Source organism: Cuculus canorus, chromosome 4, assembly GCF_017976375.1.
Source record: "Cuculus canorus isolate bCucCan1 chromosome 4, bCucCan1.pri, whole genome shotgun sequence".
Lineage (NCBI taxonomy): Eukaryota > Metazoa > Chordata > Aves > Cuculiformes > Cuculidae > Cuculus > Cuculus canorus.
Window position 1 is genome coordinate 1,897,558 of NC_071404.1, and position 25,921 is coordinate 1,923,478.

The following is a 25,921-nucleotide window of genomic DNA, read 5'->3' on the forward strand; positions in this document are numbered from 1 at the left end:
AGCGCATCCAGAGAGGGGGAACGGAGCTGGGGAAGGGGCTGGAGAACAAGGGTTATGAGAGGTGGCTGAGGGACCTGGGATTGTTTAGCCTGGTGAACTGGAGGCTGAGGGGACACCTCATTGCTCTCTGCAGATCCTGGAAAGGAGGTTGTAGGGAGGTGGGTGTTGGTCTCTACTTCCAAATAACAAACAACAGGACATGAGGAAATGGCCTCAAGTTCTACCAGGGGAGGTGTAGATTGGATATTAGGGAAAATTTCTTTACTGAAAGAGTGGTTAAGCACTGGCAGAGGCTGCCCAGGGCAGTGGTGGGGTCTCCATCGCTGGAGGGGTTCAAAAAGACATGCAACCATAGCACTTTGGGATATGGTTTAGTAGGCACGGTGGGGTTGGGGTGATGGTTGGACTGGATGATCTTAGAGGCCCTTTCCAACCTTAATGATTCCATGATGCCATGATTCTATGGTTTGTCATTTGCCACATCCACAAACTGCTTTGCAGCTTCAGGTGAGGGTACTTGAAGCCTCCTACATGATGATGTTACACCAGGAGCAGCCAGGCTCCCAACACCTCCTTGGCTTCTCATCCACACACACAGAGCCGGCCACAGACAAGAGCGCTCACCAGCTGGAGGAAGTACCGAGAGATCCAACCAACCAACACACAGCTCAAGAATCCGCTACCAAAACCACTCAAGGAATTTTTAAGAAGAAAAATAAGGAAAAATCTGTTAATTTAGAAGGTTTATTAGCAGCTACATTACAAAAGGCCTGAGACATCCTAATGAAAACTGAAGAATTTATCATCCCAGGCAGCAGCGACCTAATGGAAGCGGTTCCTGGCACTTTTTGAGCAAGGCTTATTTCCATCACCTCGTCTTGTCCAGACCCCCATGCTCCTCCACATCCCTTCCCACACGTGGTCCGCCAAAGCCGACACGCAACGCCGGTTTATGAGTCTGAGGTCTATCCGTGCTGTCTCACCTCCAAAGCTGGCACGTCCTGGGGAGAGCGGTGCACCAGGCAGCGCCTTCCTTTAAACAACTCCAAAGCAATGTAATTAAAACCAGTAGAAGCCAGACCGGTGAAAATCACAGCGCTGAAGGCCAGCAGCCCAGGGTGAATAAAAGAAGTTTAACGGCACCTCAGTTCCCAGCTACACTACAAGAAGAACAAGAGCAACTCCTAATGGCTCAGAAGAAGGAGCAAGGGGTCCATGCCTCACTTTGGCACTGAGATTCCCCTTGGTTATTTAATGCCTCTTTAATTATAGAAACATGGAATCATTAAGGTTGGAAAAGACCTCTACACACAACCAGGCCAACTGTCAGCCCAACATCACCGTGTCTACTAAACCCAATGCCATGTCTACATGCTTTTGGAGTCCCTCCAGGGATGGAGACTCCACCACTGTCCTGGGCAGCCTCTTCCAAAGCTTCACCACTCTTTCTGTAAAGACATTTTTGCTGATATCCAATCTAAACCTCCTATGGCACAACTTCAGGCCATTTCTTCTCGTCCTACTGCTTGTTACTTGGGAGAAGAGACAAGCACCCACCTCACTACAACCTCCATTCCGGGAGCTACAGAAAGTGATGAGGTCTCTCCTCAGACTCCTCTTCTCCAGACTAAATAACCCCAGGGCCTTCAGCTGCTCAGACAAGCCTTGTGCTTCAGACCCTTCCTCAGCTCCGTTCCCTTCTCTGGACGCACTCCAGCCTCTCGATGTCCTTCTCGGAGTGAGAGGCCCAAAACTGAACCCAGGATGTGAGGTCCAGCCTCACCAGCAGCAAGTTCAGAGGAATGATCCCTTCCCTGCTCCTGCTGACCACAGCATGGCTGTACTATGCCAGGATGCTGTTGGCCACCTCGGCCACCTGGGCTACTGCTGGCTCATGTTCAGCCGCTGTTGACTAAGATCGTCGGGTCCCGGGGGACGCTACTGCACCATGTTATCTGGTGTCAGTACCACGTTATCTGTCTATCACGATGCTTAGAAGATAAAGGATTTCTTTCAAGAAACATCTCTGAATTTCAAGGGCAAATGTCTAAAAGTCAACCACAAAACAAGTCAGTCCAGCACACGGTTGCCCTGTAGTTAAACTCTGGATTTCTGAGCACAGCCCTGAGGGGAAGGACTCGGGGGAAGGAGGTGGATAAGAAGCACAACATGAGCCGGCAATGTGTGTGCACGGCCCAGAAAGTCAACCGTGTCCTGGGCTGCTTCCAAAGCAGCGCGGCCAGGAGGGAGGGAGGGGATTCTGCCCCTCTATTCCTCTCTCATGAGACTCCACCTGCAGTCCTGTGTCCAGTTCTGGAATCCCCAACAGAAGAAGGAGATTGAATTATTGAAACAGATCTAGAGAAGGCCACAAAGATGATCCAAGGGCTGAGCCACCTCTGCTATGAAGAGAGGCTGAGGGAGTTGGGGTTGTCCAGCCTGGAGAAGGCTCCAGGGAGACCTCAGAGCAGCTTCCAGTACCCAAAGGTGCTCCAGAAAAGCTGGGGAGGGACTTTTCCCAAGGGCTTGGAGTGACAGGATGAGGGGGAATGGCTTTAAATTGGAAGGGGGACATTTAGATTAGACATCAGGAAGAAATTCTTCATGATGAGCGTGGTGAGGCCCTGGCCCAGGTTGCCCAGGGAAGCTATGGCTGCCCCATCCCTGGAGGTTTTCAAGGCCAGGTTGGATCGGGCTTGGAGCAACCTGATCCAGTGGGAGGTGTCCCTGCCCATGGCAGGGGGTTGGAACTGGATGGGCTTTGAGGTCCCTTCCAATCCTACCCATCCTGTGACTCTACGAACAAGCCGACCCTGCAGATGGTTGCCCTGTAGTTAAACTTTGATTTTTATGATGCAGCCGTGTCCGCAGAACACGTTGGATCCTCTGCTGGGGCCAGCACGATCCCCAAGACCGTTAGTAACACAGATGCTTAAATAGAACTAGGCCCGTGATTTAACAGTTTCATTTTTGAGGTCACAAAAAGAATTCAGAGGAATACCCGTTCATTAACACAGTTCCTGCGGATTAGAAATTCGAAAGGAGATGTAAAGGCACAGAATTCCTCTTAAATAAACAGTGAAACCTGCCTCAGAAAGCCAAGAAATGTGGGAATGAAAAGTTCTTTTATGATAATCAGCACATTTGCACTCATATTATGTGATGTGGGAAGGAGGAGAGATAAAGCCCGAGAAAACCAGACCTCAAACACCGCGCGCTGGGGAGAAGAAACATGCTTACATCTGCACATCGGCCACCGCCACCTCCCCAGCGTGGCCCACGGGTGCTGCTGGCCTCCAGTCCACCCTTTCAGCCGGCCTTGGCCATGCCTTCAGCTGCTTTTCCCATCAAGCGGCTGCCTCGTCCACCTTGACCCAAGAAGCCAAACCCAACCTTGTCTGGCTGCCACGGCCTCTCCGTTCCCACACCCACCAGGAAGCTGAGGGATCACATTTAACCTCAAGCTCCTGGCTGGACAATCCGCTTCAGGAGCCACTTCAAAAAGTGCTTCTAGTTCTCAAAATCAGTCACATCTCTTTGTCAGACGTCGCCTTTCCCTGGTTTTCATCCCTGCTGCAAGCAGCAGAGCATCCTACAGCTCCGAGAGACCTCATTAGGTTCCACTTCAGTTCCTGCAGGTGAGCTCCCAGAATGTTAAAACAGGGGATAAAAGAGGGTGACAGAGTCACCCACAAAGCCACCACGCGAGACAGCACCAGGAAATCATAGAATTATGGGATGGTTTGCATTAGAAGGGACCTCAAAGCCCATCCAGTTCCACCTCCTTGCCATAGGCAGGAACATCTCCCACTGGATCAGGCTGCTCAAAGCCCCATCCAACCTGGTCTTGAACACCTCCAGGGATGAGTCATCCACGACTTCTGTGGATGATCTTTAAGGTCCCTTCCAACCCTAACTATTCTATGATTTTATTGTTCTTGAGTATAGTGAGGCTTGGTTTTCCTCCTGTCCTATCATTTGTCACTTGGGAGAAGACACCAACACCCACCTCGCTACAACCTCCTTTCAGGCAGTTGTAGACAGTGGAAAAGTCTTCCCTCAGCCACCTTTTCTCCAGACTAAGTAGCCCCAGCTCCCTCAGCCACTTCCAGAATCCCTGAGCTCCAGCCCCTTCCCCATCTCCATTCCCCTTCTCTGCACCCACTTCAGCCCCTCAATGTCCTTGGAGTGAAGGACTCAAAACTGAACCCAGGATCTGAGGTGTGGCCTCACCAGTGCCAAGTCCAGGGGAACAATCATTTCCTGCTTCTGCTGACCACACTGTTTCTGATCCAAGCCAGGATGCCATTGGCTTCCTTGGCCACCTGGGCAACTGCTGGCTCATGTTCACCCACTGTCAACCAACACCCCCAGGTCCTTTTCCACCAGACACCTTTCCAGCCACTCTTCCCCAAGCCTGGAGCTGCATGGGGTTGTTGTGTCCCAAGTACAGGACCCGGCACTTGGCTTTGTTGAACCTCATCCCGTTGGTCTCACCCCATGGATCCAGGCTGTCCAGATCCCTCTGCAGAGCCTCCCTACGCTCAACGAGATCGACACTTCCACCCAGCTTAGTGTCATCCGTGAACTTACTAAGGGTCCATTGCAATCCCTCCATCCAGATCATTGATAAAGACATTGAACAGAACTGGATCCAACACTTTGTGATGGGTCTCTAACTGGAGTGACCTCCATTCCCCACCACCCTTCGGGCTCAGCGATCCAGCCAGTTTTTCACTCAGCAGAGGACACGCCTGTCCAGGCCAACAATAAGCAACCTGCAAGCTGAGACCATCGCTGGCCATCAGAGTTCCAATCTAAACGCCCCCAGAAGATGCATTTCCTTCTATAATACTTTAATATAACAAGCAGACAAGCAGCAGCATCGAAGATTAAGAAAGTCTCGTTACTGGTTTTTACTAGAAAATAAGTTTCCGCTTTACAAACCCGCCCGGAAGGGGAAAACGCTGTCCCTTTATCCTCGCTCCGCTGTGTAAATAGCTCCCTGCATCCCCCGCCATCAGACTGACCTCGTCAAAGGGCTCTCCTGCCGCATCCAAGGCTATAAAATTCCTTTGCTTTTAATAAACGACGTTATTTTTACTTTTTGTGCTTGTTAAAGCAAACCTTTGGACTAAGAGACACCGCTTAAACCAGCGGGAAGTTCACATCTAAGGATGCTTTCGGAAGTCCTGGGGCGTCTTGTTAAAACACGGCCCCTGGGGAGGCAGCGGATGCAGGGATCTTCCAGACTCCCCACCTAAGCCCAGACTTGGCACCAGCAGCTCCAGCCACGTGGCTGGGGAGACAAAGTCTAACACGGGGCTTTCATGACCTTTGGAGACCATAGATCGCTGTTGGAGCTCCAACAACCAGCAGCAGGACATTTCCAGCACGGAGCATCCCAAGAAAGGCAGTAAAATCTAATTTACTCTAAAATACACATACAAAGCAAAAACAATTTCCATATGGGCTGTGGAAGATTACATGAACTTAAAAAATGCCAGGGATGAGGATAATGAAGAACATTGCACAAACTGCATGTTTAAACATTTTTTTTCCAGTCCATCCAAAGGCCACCAAACAGTATCTGGAGACGGAGAAGATGTCCCTCTGTCCCCTGCTGTGCAGGGAACCACTGGGTCATGTGGCTTGGGCTGGTGTCCATGTGTTTGTATTTAAGAGGAAGCACAGGGAGGGGATGGGATTTCCCAATCCTGCTGGAATCACCACATGCCACATCTTGACTCATCACCGTCACTCCAAATCAACTCCCCCATAAAGCCACTCCAGTTAAAGCCACCTGCAATGGGAGAGCCCTGAGCGTGTGGAGAGGGTCCTGGGAGAATCATAGAATAGTTAGGCTTGGAAGATCATCCAGTTCCAACCCCCTTGCCATGGGCAGGGACACCTCCCACTGGATCAGGCTGTCCAAGGCCCCATCCAACCTGGCCTTGAACACCTCCAGGGATGGGGCAGCCACAACTCCTCTGGGCAACCTGGGCCAGTGTCTCACTACTAACATGGTGAAGAAATTCTTCCTAATGCCCAGTCTAAATCTGCCCCTCTCCAGTTTATACCCGTCCCCCCTCATCCTGTCATCACAAGCCTCTACAAATAGCCCCTCTCCAGCTTTCTTGGAGCCCCTTCAGGTACTGGAAGGTCATCCTAAGGTCTCCTCGGAGCCTTCTCTTCTCCAGGCTGAACAACCCCAACTCTCTCAGCCTGTCCTCGTATGGAAGGTGCTCCAGCCCTCCAATCACCTTTGTAGGCTCCTCTGGACCCGTTCCAACAGCTCCATCTCCTTCCTAGGTTAAGGATGCCAGAACTGGACACAATCCTCCAGATGAGGTCTCACAAGAGAGGAATAGAGGGTCAGAATCACTTCCCTCGACCTGCTGGCCACGCTTCTTTTGATGCAGCCCAGGATACAGTTGGCCTTCTGGGCTGCCAGCACACGTTGCCGCTTGGAAGGGGCTGCGAACGCACATTGCCACTTGGAATGGAATGGTGTGGGTTGGAAGCGACCTCAAAGCTCATCAAATTCCAACAAAATCTCAGGGAGCACTCATAGCTGCTCAGCATTAACTGATAATGTGGTATCACCATAGAGTGATTTGGGTTGGAAGGGATCTCAAAGCCCATCCAGTTCCACCCACCTGCCATGGGCAGGGACATCTCCCACTGGATCAGGTAGCTCAAAGCCTCAACCAACCTGACCTTGAACACCTCCAGGGACGGGGCAACTGCGACTTCTCTGGGCAACCTGTTCCAACGCCCATGACAGAAGATGCTGCTGCAAGGCACAGGAACCACCCTCACCGTGTGTTCCTGGAAGGGAAGCACCAGGAAAGCAATACAGCATGGCTGAGGGGTGTTTCTCCTGACGTGCAGCCTTTGTAGGCCACGCTCTGCTGCTTTCCACCCCACCCATTCAATCTTCTTCACCCACCTCCACTCTGGAAATGCCCTAACACATCCCTGCCTTTCCCACGTGCTCCTGGGAGTCATGCCTTCAGCCTGAAGCTGTGTGGTATTCCCGTGCTGTTCTCCATGGCCAAGAATCACGGACCTTCTAAGTCTCCGTTGTCCAGGTAGTCCCATCGCTACTACTGGAGAAATCTAGAAAGAGCTCAACAGGATGAACCTCGCAGAGAGGCACAAAGTCAGCACTGATGGGCAGGATGAAGGTTCCTCTTGCAAATCACCATCCTGGGATTCAAAAACCAAAGGATGCAATTGAAAGGATGTCAGCGAGCCAAGAAACCAGGTTCTATGTGCTGGCAAGCAGAGGGCACCTGGGTTTTGCTTCCACAGCCACCGTGGAGAGAAGCAGGAGGGGTGGCTTGCACATGAACCAGCTTTTAAACAAACGCAAGCTTTCGGTTTCTCAGGGTCTTTATCCAGGAGAGCAGGGATAGGATGAGGAGGAATGGGTTTAAGCTGAAAGAAGGAGATTGAGATGAGATCTTAGGAAGAAATGTTTTCCATTGAGGGTGGGGTTGCCCAGAGCAGTGGTGGCTGCCCCATCCCTGGAGGTGTTCAAGGCCAGGTTGGATGAAGCTTTGAGCACTCTGGTCCAGTGGGAGATGTCCCTGCCCATGGTAGAGGGTGTGGAACTGGACGGGCTTTAAGGATTTGAGGTGCAGCCTCAGCAGAGCCAGAGTACAGGGGGACAATCCTTTCCCTACTCCTGCTGGCTACACCATTGCTGATCCAAGCCAGGATGCTGTTGGCCTTCATCTTCCATTTAAGGTGGAGCATCAGAGAAACACAAAGGCGAGTAGCAGCTCCTTCCTCAGAGCTCCAATGCGCAGAAAAGGACCAACGTCAGCCGAGCCCAGTAGCACCCTGGCCCCTCGGTGAAGCCACTTGGGGAACCACATCACAGAGCAAAGGAAATGTTGGCACAACATGTAGTATTCTTGGTTGTGTCTTGTTGGAAGTTGTGGCTGCCCCATCCCTGGAGGTGTTCAAGGCCAGGTTGGATGGCACTTGGAGCAGCCTGATCCAGTGGAAGTTGTCTGTGCTTATGGCAAGGAGTTGGAAGTAGATGAGCTTTACGGTCCTTTCCAACCCAAACCATTCCATGATTCTATGAATTTAATCTTTAAAACTTTCCATGGTGTGGTATTTTTATTACAACACCAATGCATTCAAAATGAGTTAAAAACCTTTAAAAACCAAATGACGGACACTGAGGACTCATCACCACGCATGTACACCCAGATGACTTTCCAGATGTAGGAACAAACCAGTAGCATAAAGGAAACTACGCAGAGAAACTCACCTCCCTAAACCAAACACCATAAATTCAGCGAAGTCAAGGTTAGAATTATGTTTCAATCCAACCATACCTAAAAATATCAGAGCCCACAGATGAGTGCTCAGCGGCTTTAGCACAGCGTCCCAGCAGGCACAGGGAATGTCTGTTCGCAGCTGTCAGCTCCTCTCCAAGTCATTGAGGAGGAAGATATCTCCTCCTCCACTTCCAATCCTCAATATTCTTCTCTAAGATCAGCTGCATTTTGATCCTGTGCTACTCAAGACTAGACATAAGGAAGGATTTCTTCACCGTGAGAGTGGTGAGGCACTGGAACAGGTTGGCCAGGGACGTTGTGGCTGCTCCATCCCTGGAGGTGTTCAAGGTCAGGTTGGATGGGGCTTGGAGCAACCTGATCCAGTGGGAGGCATCCCTGCCTGTGGCCGTGGGTGGAACTGGAAGGGCTTTACGGTCCCTTCCAATCTATACCATTCCATGATTCTACGAGCGTACCTAAACGCTCATATCAGCCAGTTATTGCTGGAGGTATTTAAAAGCCAGGTAGACGAGGTGCTCAAGGACATGGTTTAGTGGCAGATAGGAATGGTTGCACTCAATGATCCAAGAGGTCTTTTCCAGCCTGGTGATTCTATGATTCTAAGCTGATCTTTTCTACGCAAAACACTTAACACAAATCTCAAGTTCTACTGCTCAGAACCAACACAGGCACCACTATCTCCTGGCAAAAAGAGGCAAATATCACCTTAAAAGAAGCACAGCTGCAGCACCAATCCATCCCAAATCACCACCCATTAAACATCAGCTTTGATAGCGCAACCAAGTGATTCTGAAATCCCTATAATACTGGTTTGCCTCCCTCTAAGTGAAATCCACACTGAATATTTTGACTGCCCTTTCAAACGTGATACGATAACGGCTTTTGGATGGGTTATCCCTGGCCCCTGCTTACCCGGGACACTTTGCATGCAGTGACCTCCTCCACATGCCATGCATATTTCAGACCCTAAAGTGAGACAATAAAACCACACACCGGATATCAGCAAGTGATAATAAGATGTAATTCCTTCCTGGCAAGCCCAAAACTCAGATCTTTAGGCAAAAACAGCAATAAAAACACCCCCCACACGCAGGTTCGCGGGGCCGGAGTCCAAATGGAGTTCAAAGGCATGGAGCTACTTTCATCTGCTTGAGCGCCGTGTAATTAAGAACAATATTTGGAACACAGCAAATTCCCCCCAAACCATAGGTAATAAAATTCAGATTTAAATAAAAACACAAGGAAAGGAGTCAACGGGAGCTCATCCATTGGAGTTGTTCAGCCTGGAGAAGAGAAGGCTCGGGAGAGACCTTAGAGCAGCTTCCAGTATGGCAAGGGGCTCCAGGCAAGCTGGGAGGGGCTCTTGATCAAGGAGTGCAGGAATAAGACAAGGAGAATGGTTTGAAGCTCAAAGAGTGGGGATTGAGATGAGATTTTAGGAAGAAATTCTACACTATGAGGATGTTGAGGCAGTGGCCCAGGTTGCCCAGAGAAGTCATGGCTGCCCCATCCCTGGAGGTGTTCAAGGCCAGGTTGGATTGGGCTTGGAGCAGCCTGATCCAGTGGGAGGTGTCCCCGCCCATGGCAGGGGCTGGAACTGGATGGGCTTTAGGGTCCTTTCCAACCCAACCTATTCCATGATTCATCATTTGTGCAGTGAGGCTACAAGGCTTCTCCGCACACCGTGTGACCCCACCCGTTCCTGCATCCGGCTGAACCCGGGAACATCTCACTTCACTCCACCATGGGCTTCCTCTCCAAGACAGGGGCCGGCGTGCTCCCCGCATCCTTGACTGACAGCTAGAAACACTCCGAGCACTCCGAGACAGATCCTTCTGATTATCACAAAATGAAATGTTCAGCTCTTGTCACCATCGCCCTCAGATCTGTAACGTTACAATAACACCATTTCCTTTCCCCATTGTCTCGAGCTTTCTTCCACTCCCAATGGTGAAACCAAACCATTTTAAAAGCATTTATATGATGCTAATTTAAACCGAATGCGTTCAGCTGCCAATTGCCTCTTCCCGACTCTCCCAGGCCCCCTGCCAGCTCTGCTCCATTCCAAGGTGTCCATCAGTCATGGCCAACAGACTGAGGGAAAAGACCCAGTGACGCAAGAAGTGATACCAGAAACTCCGGTAGCAGAAACCTGCCCTTCACTGTTGGCAATGGGAGGCTCCAAAGGCTTTGGTTCCTCATCACTTCTCATCAGTGAAGCATCTCATGATGCTTTTTGCAGGACTAAACCTACCAGCATCGCTTCCCACTTGGCTTTACAAACTAGAAGTGGCAAGTTGACCTTCCCCAAGCTGCTGTGCAGGAACACGTTTACTGATAGAAAGTCAACAAGTCCAACCTCAGAGATAACTCTGTTCCCACAAAGATGATGGAAACCACTTCTAGAATTTGCACCTTGCTCTTGTAACAGCAGAAATGTGGGATTTGGGAGAAAGAAAAGATCATAGAATCATAGAATGCTTTCAGTTGGAAGGGATCTTTACAGGTAGGTCATCCAGTCCAACCACCCTGCAGAAGCAGGGACATCTTTAACTCAATCAGGTTGCTCAGATCCTCATCCAATCTGACCTTGAATGTTTCCAGGGATGGGGCCTCCACCTCCTCCCTGGGCAACCTGGGCCAGTGTTTTGCCACCCTCACTGTACAAGAATTCTTCTTTCTATCCAGTCTAAACCTCTTCTCCTTACTCCAACTACTCCTTGTCCTGTCACAACAAGCCTTGATAAGATGCCTGTCCCCATCTTTCCTCTAGGCTGTCTTTCAGTACTGGAAGGCTGCTATAAGGTCTCCCTTGAACCTCATCTTCTCCAGGCTTTCCGGCCACACAACACCAAGCCTGAAGTGCTGCATGGGATCATTGTGACTGGGGTGCACAACCCAGCGCTGAGCCTTCTGGAATTCCACCCTGTTGGCTTCGGCCACAGATCCAGCCTGGCCAAGTCCCTCTGCAGAGCCTTCCTGTCCTCCAGCAGAGCAACACTCCCGCTGAATTTAGTGCCATCTACAAACTGACTGACGGAGCCCTACGTCCCATCATCCAGAACATGGATAAAGACATTAAACAAGAATGGCTCCAAAACTGAGCCTTGAGGAACACCACTTGTGAGCGGCCACCAACTGAATTTAACTCCATTCACCACAACTCGGTGGGATCAGTCATCCAGCCACGTTTTACTCAGCAAACAGTGTGCCTGTCTAAGCCATGGACCACCACCTTCTCTAGGAGAATGCTCCGGGAGACAGTGTCAGAGGCTGAGAAGGGGGTTGAGAAGACAGTAAGGCAGTGGATACACTCTTGTTGTGGTCTGAGCTAAACTACAGTCAGTTTTCTAACGTCAGCTAAACCTTGTCTAAGTAACTTCATTTTCTGAGAGTTCACTGCATGTTTTTCAGACAGGGTTTGTCTCCAGCAGTGATCACACGGGGCACTGAGATGCAGAAAGGCCAATGCTTGTCCTTATTCCTACCAAAACCAAGGCCCTCCTTGAGCTGGTGGAGCCCTAAGTCAAAGAGGCCAGAAAGGTGGCACCTGCAGGAGGGGCAGACAGGACAGGTGACCCCAAACTAACTAGCAGAAGATTCCACCCCATAGACATCACACTCAGGACAAGACTGAGAGATCATGAGGGTCTTGCTCTCTTCTTTGGTGACCGAGGTCCAGTGAGGACCTTGTTTGTCTGTTTGCCCTGATCCCAGATCAATGCATTCCCAAATACAGTTCCTGAGCTCGGCTCCCTCCTAACCTCAGACCCTCTCTCTCGTGTCTGCTCTACAGCATCTGTGGTGATGTGGACCCACTGAGGGGTAGCGACACAATTTCATATATTTGTATATATTTTATTACTTTCTTATTATTTTCATCATTATTATTATTACTATTAAGCTTTTCCAAGCCACAAGTCTTTTTCCTCTCGCTTTCCTCTCCCCTTTCCCTGGAGATGGGCAGGGAAGGGATTTGGGAACCCAACTGCTTGGGTTTAGCTGCCAGAATTAGCTAGGTCAGGGTTAAACTGTGACAACTGTCAATTAAATCAACGAATAGAAACCCTCAAGACAGACCATTTCTGTTTGTAAGAGCAAAAATTCCCTGTATCCCTCACCATAAATTGACACGGTTTTATCACCTTTATAGTAAGAGTCTTTCAAATAAATCAACAAGTCCAACCCACCGATCCTGATCAGAGGACACAGTTTGCTGCTCATGAGAGGTAACGCTTCATTACTACTGGATTTGAATTCCACCAAAGCAGAATTTTTAAGAGCCGCTGTGAGTAACGCGTATCGGTTGTGATGAGAAAAACCACACTAAAATTCAGAAGTAGAATATTAAAGAAGGGTGAGAGAAGGCAATCCCGTTTGACTATTGGCGTAGGAACGTTCTATTAGGTTCATCTTGATAGACATCAACTGCCAGGCAAACGCAAGCAAGGAACAATGAAACTTCACCCAGTACTTAAAAATCAGAAGTCAAAGTAATTAAGTTGAAGTCAATGTGTGAACATCTACTGCTTCATCCTGACCTGCGAAACCAATAGTGGTGTCTCCAGGTCTTTCAAGTGTCACCACCAGGCACAGCAGCACAAAAGCCCCTTGTCAGAAGCAGAAAATATGAGTTACACACCCAGAAAGCGCCTCCCGGGCTCTGGGCTAGTGAGAACCTACAGCAAAATACGGGCAGAAGAAGACAACGACAACAGTGGTCCATCACTTCTCAACAGTATAAAAAGAATTCCCTTGTCAGAAGCAGAAAATATGAGTTACACACCCAGAAAGCGCCTCCCGGGCTCTGGGCTAGTGAGAACCTACAGCAAAATACGGGCAGAAGAAGACAACGACAACAGTGGTCCATCACTTCTCAACAGTATAAAAAGTAGAAGATGACCTCTCAGAGCAACCGGAGAAGGAAGAATCATCACGTCACCCGGAAACAAAATTACTTCAATATTTAAAGCTAAGTTTAATGCCTTGGGATTGGAAAAACAGACCTTTAACAAGACCGCAAACCACTGTCCTCTTCCAAAAAGGCTTCCACCATGTTCGAACGCAGAACAGGTCCTACCTGTTTCATTGCCGTTTCTCCAATCTTGTCCGAATGCTTCCGGATGCTCTCCAGGAAATCCTTGAGGTCCGACATGGAAACTTCTTTGATCTCTTCACGCAGCTTTGGAATATTATCCACCATGATCTTGCAGAAGCGGTAATGGCTCACTTGGGGCAGATACGTGTGTTCAAGGTGCTCCAGGGTCTTGAGCGCAGGGTAGTGCCTGTAGAAAGCAAGCGAGGCAGGTGTGGAAGGAAGAACGGCTATTTCCATCCGACTTAAACTCAAAAATGTGCATTAACTGTAAATAATTTTATATATTAAAGAACCTTTGCTCTGTTCAAGAACCTTTGCAAGGCGTGCGGAGGCCAGCGATTCCTGAAGCTCAAGCACTTCCACCTCAACCCAGGCTGCATCCCTTGTTCTGATGCCCATTACCAAGAGGGACCACGTTCTTGCCCAGCTCTGTACTCCCCAAACCACTGAACCAATGAAACAGCAGCACAGTCTGCTGGGGGAAGCAGCATTTCATAGAATCATGGAATGGGTTGGGTTGGAAGGGACCTCAAAGCCCATCAAGTTCCATCCCCTGGACAGGGACACCTCCCACTGGATCAGGGGCTCAAAGCCCCATCCAACCTGGCCTTGAACACCTCCAGGGATGGGGCAGCCATGAGTTCCTTGGGCAACCTGAGCCAGGGCCTCATCACCCTCACAGGAGAACATTTCTTCCTCAAATCTCATCTCAGTCTTCCCTCTTTCAGCTTAAAAACATTCCTCCCTATCCCTGCACTCCCTGATCAAGAGCCCCTCCCCAGCTTTCCTGCAGGCCCATTCAAACACTGTTGCAATAAAACCATCCCAAAAGCTCGGCTTTTGATTTTTATTTTTTCCTGGAAATCATAGAATAGAATCATGGAATGGGTTGGGTTGGAAGGGACCTCAAAGCCCATCCAGTTCCAATCCCACTGCCACGGGCAGGGACACCTCCCACTGGACCAGGCTGCTCCAAGCCCCATCCAACCTCTGTTTGAACACTTGAAGTACCCAGGCTCTGCGCAGGTGGGCGCAGCTCGGCATTGTCTTCTTGCTACAAGCAGGATGAAATATTCATTTCATGGATATGACAAGTGACACGGGGATAAAAAAAAAGACGGAGGTCTCTGGAGCCCTACAGAACCGGAGCGCTGAAGGCAAGGGGCTGTTTCTCATCACTTTCCAGCAAGCAGCCACATGTGGCCCAGCTGCTGGAGACAAGTTCTTTCTGTCCCTTTCTTAAACTCTGGACGAGAGCAGATGAAAAGTTTTTTCAGCCTGGAGATAAGAAGGTTCCAGGAGACCTTAAAGGGGCCTTCCAGTACCTGAAGGGGCTCCAGGAAAGCTGGGGAGGGGCTCTTGATCAGGGAGTGCAGGGATAGGATGAGGAGGAATGGTTTTAAGCTGGAAAAGGGAAGACTGAAATGACATCTTAGGAAGATGGTCAGGAGAGCCATGAGAACCATGGTCCTGCTGAACCCAGAAGAACGCAGCACTACGCAGCAGTGCACCCACAATTCCCTCTTCTCCACCGCTGAGCCACAGAATTTGAAAGCCCGGTGAGGCAGGATGGGCTCCCAGAAACAACAACCTGCAGGGAAATCCATCTTTGCTGCCCACGAGGAAGAGACCTGGAGCCAAAGCAGCGTTTCAGGGAATTGGAAGAGCCCAAGACATCACCTGACACATACGGAGCAGCTCCCGTCCAAGGACCAAGGATTCTGCCCCTCTGCTCCTCTTTTGTGAGACCTCATCTAGAGTAGTGTCTAATTCTGGAATAAGAAGGAGATGGAGCTGATGCAATGGGTCCAGAGGAGGGCTACAAAGATGATCTGAGGGCTGGAGCACCTATGAGGACAGGCTGAGAGAGTTGGGGTTGTTCAACCAGGAGAAGAGAAGGCTCCAGGGAGACCTTAGAGCAGCTTCCAGTGCTGAAAGGGGCTCCAGGAAAGCTGGGAAGGGGCTCTGGAGCAGGGAGTGCAGGGACAGGATGAGAGGGAACAGTTTTAAGATGTAAGAGGGGAGACTGAGATGACACCTTAGGGAGAAATGTTTTCCTGTGAGGGCGCTGAGGCCCTGGCCCAGGTTGCCCAGAGAAGCTGTGGCTGCCCCATCCCTGGAGGTGTTCAAGGCCAGGTTGGATGGGGCTTGGAGCAACTTGATCCAGTTGGAGGTGTCCCTGCCCACAACACGGGGTGGAACTGGATGGGCTTTAAGATCTTTTCCAACCCAAACCATTCTATGACTCTGTGAAACGTTTCTCCCCATCTCTTCGCTCTCTGCTGGATGCAGCCACTCCTCAGGGTTTGGACCACAGGTTCCCCATCTCCAGTTAACGGCCACAGATTCCACATCCGGCTAACGGCTGTGTTGGGTTTATAAACAGCACAGAACTCATTTTATCTGCCTCGGAGAGCTGACTTGATTCACCCTTCACCCTGAACGCAAAACCTATCACTCCTCTGAGACCATGACCCCAAAATCCAAGCCCCACGGTGGTGACCAACCCCCTTGCAGGCTCTCATGGAATGATCTATAAGCGACCCCGGGTGCGGACACAGAAATATGCACTATGTTTTGCTGTGTTTGGTGAATGAAGCCATCAAATCCAGACAAAGAAGGGAAACAAACAAGCCAAGAGTTCAGATTTTCCTTAAATGTGGCTTTCAACTTTGATTTGTTTCAAACCGAACCAATCCAAAGCCGAGTGGGTGGCAGGGGGGAGCTGCAAATCTTAGCAGCAGCCCCTGGAAACACTATCCAGAGCGAGGGCATCAAGCGGCATATGGATCTTTTTCAGCAGTTCCCAGCACTGTGATTAGCTCCAGCTCCCCACCCCACATCTGTCAGCAGATAAACCCCTCGCTGGTCCCAGAAGCAGACTCAAACCAGTTGGACAAACGACACGCTGCTTGGGAAGAAGACATTGAGTTTTGTGAACAGCTAAATAAGCTCTCTATAACTCTTCCACCCAGCCCAGCTTTCAGGATCCTGAGTCCAAGGACCACGAAGATCAGCAGAGGTAGGAGGAGAAGTGTAGAACTACGCCCCTCCAATTAGTTATCGCCTTGTACAAAACATCTGGTTCCATCTGTGTTGGTTGGATGATGGATGGCAGGCGCCACCAAGGCATCGGATCCGATTGCTCTCCCTGCGTGGCATTAAGCTGGAGCCTTCCGTCTTTCTGGCTGACCTCCTTCCAGCAGCTGCTCTCAGCCCAATTTGCCACTCCCAGGGCTCCAACACGCCTCTAAAATCCCACACTGCTTAAACAAATTGTCCCCCAGGAGCCCAACCATGCAAATATCCCGGACTACAGTTTCATCCTTCAGAAGCAGGGTGGGAAAAATCCGAGATTTACAGCTCATGATTCCCAAGCCACAAAGTTCTTATAGTTCAGTTCACCCTTCCGAACAGTTATTTCATAGAATCATGGAATGGTTTGAGTTGGAAGGGACCACAAAGCCTATCCAGTTCCAACCTCCCTGCCATGGGCACGGACACCTCCCACTGGATCAGGCTGCTCCAAGCCTCATCCAACCTGGCTTTGAACATCTCCAGGGATGGAGCAGCCACCACTTCTCTGGGCAACCTGGGCCAGGGCCTCACCACCCTCATCATGAAGAATTTCTTCCTAACGGCTAATCTAAATCTTCCCCCCTTTCCAATTTAAACCCATTCCTCCTCATCCTATCACTCCAGGCCCTTGGAAAAAGCCCCTCCCCAGCTTTCCTGGAGCCCCTTCAGGCATTGGAAGCTGCTCTAAGGTCTCCCCAGAGCCTTCTCTCCTCCAGGCTGAACAACCTCAACTCTCTCAGCCTGTCCTCAGAGCAGAGGTGTTCCAGCCCTCGAATCATCCTTGTGGCCTCCTCTGGACCCATTCCAACTGTTCTATCTCCTTCTTTTGCTGGCGATTCCAGAACTGGACATAGGACTCCAGGTGGGTTCTCACAAGAGCAGAGTACAAGGGGAGAATCCCCTTCCTTACCCTACTGCCCACGCTGCTTTTGGTGCATAAATTTTGATTTCTACCACAAAGTGAGCCATGTGTCTTCCCACCAACTCCTACCACCCTGCACAGGGCTCCACAGGTGTTTGGTTTCCATGCCCCATTTCCGGAGGTTTTTAAGGCCAGGCTGGATGGAGCTTTGAGCAGCCTGATCCAGTGGGAGGTGTCCTGACCTTGGCAGGGGGATGGAACTAGATGGGCTTTGAGGTCCCTTCCAACCCAAACCATCCCATGATTTAATTTATCCGGCACAAAACAGACACTTTTCCACTCCTCCAATATAAATATCGTCCTATAAAAGGTTTACCTTTTAGATTTCATTTGCTCCCGCAGTTTGCTGTACATCTCCAGGACTGGAAAGAGAAGGAAAACACACGAGTGTTGAGGCACAAGAACAAAGCATAAAGATGTCAATTCAAATACACAACATGACAAACCAAGAGCAATTTTGGATTCCTCACCAGGAAGACACAGCGTAAGCTTATCGACCGTTGCCGAAATATTCCTCTGTTGCAACCGGCATTGCTTCAACTCTTCCATCGCTATTATCAACTTTGGAAAGGGAAAAGAAAAAGAGTTCACTAAGAACAGTAATTAGACAGAGTAGGTGGGATCTAAACTGCTTTGCGGATGGGCTTTGAGGTCCCTTCCAACCCAACCCATTCTATGATTCTATGACCCTACGTGAGCAGTTAATTCTAAGCAGTTCTGGTTGCTCTGTGTGATCTGATTCCAGTGAGCACAACCCGACAACGCAAAAAAAAAGATGGAATGAACGAATGCATCACTTACTTCTTTCCCTTCATTCTGCAGCTTTCGGTTGGTGTCCGTCACTTGATTCTGTAACGATATTGGGGAAAAAAAGAACATCCACATGTAAATCAAGACAATGGTTTTCACCATGAAACACTTGAACATAAACACCACTGCTTCTCATCCCACCTCCACCCGCATGGAATGAAGCTGTTAATTAGCTGATTTAACAGTCATCACCATTCCTGGACATGAGAAACCAAGAAGCAAAAAGAGAACAACAAGGATTTGCTTCCCTGCTACCGCAGAACAGTAGAAGTCAACACAAGTTCACACTCAAAAAGCTGCTGTCCCAACCTCTGAGTGCACCACGAGGCAATCAGTTCAGATATGAGGGGATTAATTAATTTCTATTAATAACTAGAAAACTGATTCAGGATCCAATTTGTTCCCTTAAGACCATGGAAAGATTGGTTGGACTTCACAATCTTAGAGGTCTTTTCCAACCTCAATGATTCTATGATTCCACGATTCTAAGACACTGGGCAACAATGAGTTCCCAGGCTCATCCAGATTTCCGCAAGACAAGTAAGAAGTGGTGATCCTCAAAGTTCTGTACGAGACCACTGCTGCTTCGTATTTTCATTGATGATATCGACAGTGAGGTTGAGTGCACCCTTGGAAAGTTTGCAGATGACCCTGAGCTGAGTAGTGCAGTTGTCATGCCAGAAGGATGGGATGTCATCCAGAGGGACCTGGACAAACTGGAGAACTGGGGCTGTGTGAACCTCATGAGGTTCAACAAGGCCAAGTCAAAGGTCCTACACTTGGGGTAGGGTAATCATGGTTTCAATACAGGAAGGGGAACGACATGACTGAGAGCAACCCTGAGGAGAAGGACTTGGGGTGCTGGGGGAGGAGAAGCTCAACATGAGCCAAGGATGTGCGCTCACAGCCCAGAAACCAACCATGTCCTGGGCTGAAGCCAAAGCTGTGTGGCCACTAGGGTGAAGGAGAGGATTCTTCCCCTCTACTCTGTTCTCCTGAGACCCCACTTGGAGTCCTGTGTCCAGTTCTGGAATCCCCAACAGAAGAAGGAGAAGGGACTGTTGGGATGGGTCCAGAAGAGGCCGCAAAGATGATCCAAGGGCTGGAGTACCACTGTTAGTAGGCCAGACTGAGAGAGATGGGGTTGTTCCGCCTGGAGAAGAGAAGGGTCTGGAGAGACCTTAGAGCGGCCTTCCAGTACCTGAAGGGGCTCCAGGAAAGATAAGGAAGGGCTTTTTACAAGGACGTGGAGTGATAGGATGTGAAGGAATGGCTTTAAATTGGATGGGAGAGATTTAGAATAGACATTAGGAAGAAACTCTTCACACTGAGGGTCTTGAAGAACTGGCCCAGGTAGGCCAGAGAAGTCATGGCTGCCCTTCCCTGGAGGTGTTCAAGGCCAGGTTGGATGGGGCTTGGAGCAGCCTGATCCAGTAGAAGGTGCCCCTGCCCATCGCAGGGGGGTTGGGACTGGATGGACTTTGAGGTCCCTTCCAACCCAAACCATCCTATGATTTTATGCTGGAAGGCCTCACACTAAGAGGTTGGTGCTTCGTCAATGAGCAAAGCCACCCGGTTCTCCATCCACGCCGGCCACAAGAGTTTTTAAGCTTACCGTGATGCAAGAAGAGGAGTCAACCCATGATCTCCCTGCACACCACTTCCCTACAGCATCTGCATCCTATATCTCCCCCTTCTCCAGTAGCTCTGGCTCTCCTGGCTGCTTGCCCTGCGCAAAAACTCCTCATTTCCTTTATGATGTATTGAGATTTTACGAGCAGGAGCCCAGCATCTCTTCCAAAGATCATTTTATTTGCTTATATCCTCAAAATCCCACCAGGAAAAAGGAATCCATGTAGGATAATTGAAAACTGCTCCTAAAATAATGCCAAGGCTGTAGTAGTCTCCTATTAAAATTACAGAGCAATCCCAGCTAAGGCAAAAAGAAGGAATATATTCCGCCCTGGCACACGAAGAGTTTCGAGGGGGTTGAAGTTGTGTTGTGTTTTGTTCTTAAGGTCCACATCCATACGTTGGAAAAGCAAAGGATTATTTATCCAGACACGGTGAAGCTTTGCAGACAAAGAGATGCAATAATCCAAGACAGACATGCAGCAAGGGGGGACGGACCAGGTGGGCATGGGTGAAGAATGATCCGATGGGATCACACCATGGGATTTGGGAATGCTCGAGGCATTGGCTCATTCCTCCATAGACAGAAGATATGGGACGGAGCAAAGCTTGGGTTTGGGCTTCTCAAACATAGAATCATAGAATGGTTTTGGTTGGAAGGGACCTCAAAGCCCATCCAGTTCCTGCCATGGGCAGGGACACCTCCCACTGGATGAGGCTGCTCAAGGCTCCATCCAACCTGGCCTTGAACACCTCCAGGGATGGAGCAGCCACAACTTCCTGGGCAACCTGGGTCAGGGCCTCACCACCCTCATCATGAAGAATTTCTTCCTAATGTCTCATCTAAATCTTCCCCCTTCCAATTTAAAACCATTCCCCCTCATCCCATCACTCCAGGCCCTCGGAAAAAGTCCCTCCCCAGCTTTCCTGGAGCCCCTTTCAGTCCTGGAAGCTCCTCTAAGGTCTCCCTGGAGCCTTCTCTTCTCCAGGCTGGACAACCTGGTAGTGTTGGGTTTATGGTTAGACCAGTGGTCTTAAAGGTCTTTTCCAAAGCTTAACTTTCTGTGATTCTGTGAAAAAGTCATTTGTTGGATCAGAATGTGGATAAGTGGTGGGAAGGAGTCTAAGCAGGTGTCTGGGGAGATAAAGGATATAGATGTTGGAGGGGTTCCTTAGGGTAGCGGCCAGGTGGGCTTGTAGCAGCCTCCCAGAACAGTCACTTAGGGAATGGGGTTGAGTTGAGTGACACTTAAAGTTGGGTGGACTGTTTTCAGAGACCAGCACGGCAAGTCTGGCAGGATGGGCGGAACCTGGCCTTTTGGGAAGGGCTTTTCTGGGAGACAAGGACTGTGGGAGATGGCTATTAGAAAAGATGAAGTTGTAAATAAGGGGGGGAAATGGATTAAGAGCAGCCCTGTGGAGAAGGTCTTGGGGTTCTGGGGGATGAAAAGCTCAACATGAGCTGGCAACGTGGGTTGTTCAACCAGGAGAAGAGAAGGCTCCAGGGAGACCTTAGAGCAGCTTCCAGTACAGAAAGGGGCTCCAGGAAAGCTGGGGAGAGGCTCTTGATCAGGGAGTGCAGGGATAGGAAGAGGGGAATGGTTTTAAACTGAAAGAGGGGAGATTGAGATGAGATCTTAGGAAGAAATGTTTTCCTGTGAGGGTGGGGAGGTCCTGGCCCAGGTTGCCCAGAGAAGCTGTGGCTGCCCCATCCCTGGAGGTGCTCAAGGCCAGGTTGGATGGGGCTTGGAGCAGCCTGATCCAGTGGGAGGTGTCCCTGCCCATGGCGGGAGTTGGACCTGGATGGGTTTTAATGACTTTCCTGACCCAAATCATTCTGTGATTCTATAAAGCTGACTTGGGGCCACCTAAAGCACACCATTATTGTACCATTCCATGATTCTATAATAAAAAAATCTCCAACAAGCAAGTGTTCTGGAAAAGAAGGATGGAGTCTGATTTCACTGTGCTGACTGCTGCATTTCATACAATTATCCATTCATTTAAAACTACCCGTGGCATTTGCTAGCCGTCTTCTAGCTTTACAGAGGTTTCCATCCCACAAACTCCCAGGAACACCTTTGTTCTGACACCAGCAGCACCTTTGTCCTTCCAAGGGCATTTAACCACAGCAAAGACCCATCATAGAATCAGTTGGTTTGCAAAAGACCTTTGAGATCATCGAATCGAACCATACCTGTCCGCTACTAAACCAGATCCAGAGGAGGGCTACAAAGATTCTCCGAGGGCTGAAGCACCTCCCATATGAGGACAGGCTGAGAGAGTTGTGCTTCTTCAGTCTGGAGAAGAGAAGGCTCCGAGGAGACCTTAGAGCAATCCCAGTACCTGAAGGGGCTACAAGAAAGCTGGGGATGGACTTTTTACAAAGCCCTGTGGTGATAGGACGAGGGGCAATGGGTATAAACTGGAGAGGGGCAGATTTAGACTGGACGTAAGGAGGAATTTCTTCACGGTGAGGGTGGTGAGGCCCTGTCCCAGGTTGCCCAGGGAAGGTGAAGCTGCCCCATCCCTGGAGGTGTTCAAGGCCAGGGTGGATGAGGCCTTGGGCAGCCTGGTCCAGTGGGAGGTGTCCCTGCCCATCACACAGGGGTTAGAACTGGATGATCTTTAAGGTCCCTTCCAATCAAAACTATTCAATGAGTCTATGATTCTATGATCCCTCAGCACCTCATCTACCTATCTTTTTAACATCTCCAGGGATGGGGACTCCACCACCTCCCTGGGCAGCCTCTGCCAGAGCCTGTTGATTGCAGGATGAGGCCATTGGAAAAACCATGAAAGAAGTCTCTTTTGTTTTAAGCTATTGTTTCTCGCCAAGAACTCCACATTGTTTGTTTGCAAAGGCTCGTTACTGTTTCCCATTCTACAAACAGCAACTTTGTTGGTGGCGCACTGTGAAGTCCATCTCTACCCTCAGGATCTCTCTTGATTTCCATGACTTTGCAATCTATAAAACGGCACATGGGAAAAATACACACAGAAACTTATTTCAGAAATATTGAGCCCTCTTTGTCAGGGTTTCTCCAGGGAATCATCCATGGGTCCAGTGGTGAGAGTGTCTTTTGTTCCAGCTATTCATTCTCCATTTGATCTCAGTCTTTTTCTCAGTAGCGCCGGTCTTTGATCATATGTGTGAGCAGCAATACAGTAAATGCCTTCCGTATTGCATCTCTCGTGCGTAGCTTCACTCATGTGCTCTTAACTTTGGGCTGTTTTCATAGAATCATAGAATTGCTTGGTTGGAAAAGACCTTTGAGATCATCAAGTTCAACCATACCTGTCTACTGCTTAACGATAGTCCTGAGGACTGCATCTAACCTGGCTTTTAAACACCTCCAGGGACAGGGACTCCACCAGCTCCCTGGGCAACCTCTGCCCAGAACCCTTTCACTGGAGAAATATCTCCTGATGTCCAATCTGAACCTGCCCTGATGCAACTTGAGGACATCTCCTCTCGTCCTATCACCTGCCAGCCAGGAGAAGAGACCAACACCCACCTCGCTACAACCTCATTTCAGGCAGTTGTAGACAGTGATGAGGTCTCCCCTCAGCCTCCTCTTCTCCAGGCTAAACAACTCCAGGTACCTCAGGCCCCTCTCATAATTCCTGTTCTCCAGCTCCAGCCCCTCAATGTCCTTCTTGGAGTGAGGGGATCAAAACTGAACCCAGGATTCAAGGTGTGGCCTCACCAGTGCCAAGTCCAAGGGCACAATCACTTCCTTGGTCCCACTGGCCACGCTGCTTCTGATACGGGCCAAGATGCCGTTGGGCTGCAAGCACACGCTGCCAGCTCATGGCAAGCCCCTCATCCCCCAGCATCCCAAGTCCTTCACCACGAGGCTGGCCCAGGTTGCCCAGGGAAGTCACGGATGCCCCCTCCCCGGAGATGTTCAAGGTCAGGTTGGATGGGGCTTTGTGGAACCTGATCCAGTGGGAGGTGCTTCTGCCCATGGCAGGGGCTTAGAACTGGATGGGCTTTAAGGTCCCTTCCAACCTAAACCATTCCATGCTTCTATAATTCCCAGCTCTAACTCTTTCACCTTCTAGTTAAGCCAACCAAACCTGGAGCTCCTACTGAAAATTAATCCTGGAGGTCTTTTCCAACCTAGTGATTCTGTGCAAATGATCCAGCTGTGTGTTTAAATGAGTTGCACAGGACTATGTCCAGGTGGCTTTCTCTTACCTTTAGTTTCTGAGCTTCTCCTCTAACCTTCAGCAGCTCCGTGATGGAGTCCACAAAACCCTGGTAATGGAAATTGCACATTTTCTCAATCTCACGATCATGGTTTCTGATTCGCGCTTCCAGTTTCTCCATGAACCGACTGTGTTCTTCGCCGTCGTACACAGACCTAGAAAGAAGACGCCAACATTGGTGAGGATTCCAATATCTGTTACTGTCAATACTTACACGAAATATCCAAAACAGGAGGTTAAAACAAACCTCCTGTGATAAAGAGATAGTGCTGCTTTTTCTGTGCACTACCAGGCACCAAACTCGGGTTCGGATATCTATTCCAGCCCTTTTTATTCCTTTTTCCACCTGTCAGACACCAGCTTGATGTTCCCTCAGAGACAGCAATGCAGACGACCCGAGATTTGAAACAAAGTCATAGAACGGTTTGGGTTGGAAGGAACCTTAAAGCCCATCCAGTTCTAACCCCACTGCCATGAGCCGGGACACCTCCCACTGGATCAGGCTGCTTAAAACCCCATCCAACTTGACCTTCAACACCTCCAGGGATGGGGCAGCCACTACTTCTCAGGGCAACCTGGGCCAGGGTCTCATCACCCTCATCAGGAAGAATTTCTTCCTAATGGCTAATCTAAATCTTCCCCCTTCCAATTTAAAGCCATTCCCCCTCATCCTATTGCTCCATGTCCTTGTTAAAAGTCCCTCCCCAGCTTTCCTGGAGCCCCTTCAGGTACCGGAAGGCCACTACAAGGTGTCCCCGGAAACTTCTCCAGGCTGAAGAACCCAACTCTGTCAGCCTGGCCTCATAGCAGAGGTGCCCCAACCCAAAGCTGAAAGAGGGGAGATTGAGATGAGACTTTAGGAAGAACTCTTTTCCTGTGACAGTAGTGTGGTCCTGGCCCAGGTTGCGCGGAGAATTCATGGCTGAAGCGTCCCTGGATGTGTTTAAGTCCAGGTTAGATTAGAATTTGAGCAACCTGATCCAGTGGGAGGTGTCCCTGCCCATGGCAGGGAGGTGGAACCGGATAGGATCTGAGGTTGCTTCCAACCCAAACCATTCCATGATTCTATGATTCCGAGAAGCAGTGCAGACTAAGCCTGAATTCTCTCTCAGTCTGAAGACATTAAGTCCACAGTGATTTTCACGGAATCTGAACTTGTACTGTGTCAGAAAGTAAGTTTAAATTCCTTATGATAAATTAACCATGCAGCAATTAGAGATAAAAAATGTGGAATGACTGAGCTGTAATAGCAGCAGTGACGAGCGACACTTCAGAAAGGACCAGAACAACGAATCCAACCAGACACATTAAATCTGCACAACCTGTGCTCACCAGGTTCTTTGGAGAACCACACTTCTACCACCATAAAGGTCTCAAAGTAATCCAAAACCACCAAGACAGGGATAAAGCTGGAGGAAATCTATTTAATTATCGTTCTTTAAGACCTGCCCCAACAATTTCAATCACAGTTTCAGTAACCATTCGCAACGGCCAAATCTTTACAAGTCTATTAAAAACTCAATGTAAAAAGACACCATCACCAAGAACAGAAGCCTTCACAAGGTAGAAGCAAGGTAGAAGCTGGTTGGTGCTAAACGTGAAGAAGAGATACGAAGAGGTCTTAAACTAGAGGAATGTCACCACAAGTGGTTTTTCCTCCCAGCGTGGCATGGGTTTGCTGCTGAAGTAGGAAAGCCGGAGCCCGAGTGCCATCTAGTGCTGTACGGTCTCTTTGCAGGATCTCCCAGAGAGCTCAGTAGGGCTTCTCTCTCTCTCCACTCCAACCGACTCAACTCAAAGATGAGAACTCATCCAATGAGCTGATAAAGCGAGAGGAGTTGCATT

At 49.6% G+C, this 25,921-nt stretch overlaps 1 protein-coding gene across 3 annotated transcripts in view; it reads right to left on the reverse strand.

Annotated features, from left to right (window-relative positions):
• The window catches only part of EXOC6B (exocyst complex component 6B), a 363,401-nt gene that overhangs the window by 285,263 nt on the left and 52,217 nt on the right, over positions 1-25,921 (reverse strand). For all 3 annotated transcript variants that reach the window (XM_054065132.1, XM_054065131.1, XM_054065129.1), the window contains exons 2-6: positions 24,066-24,231; positions 18,221-18,268; positions 17,890-17,980; positions 17,736-17,781; positions 13,402-13,606 (exon numbers count right to left, since the gene is read on the reverse strand). In XM_054065132.1, coding sequence (XP_053921107.1) covers positions 13,402-13,606; positions 17,736-17,781; positions 17,890-17,980; positions 18,221-18,268; positions 24,066-24,231 — 556 coding nt within the window. The remainder of the gene's footprint in view (positions 1-13,401; positions 13,607-17,735; positions 17,782-17,889; positions 17,981-18,220; positions 18,269-24,065; positions 24,232-25,921) is intronic.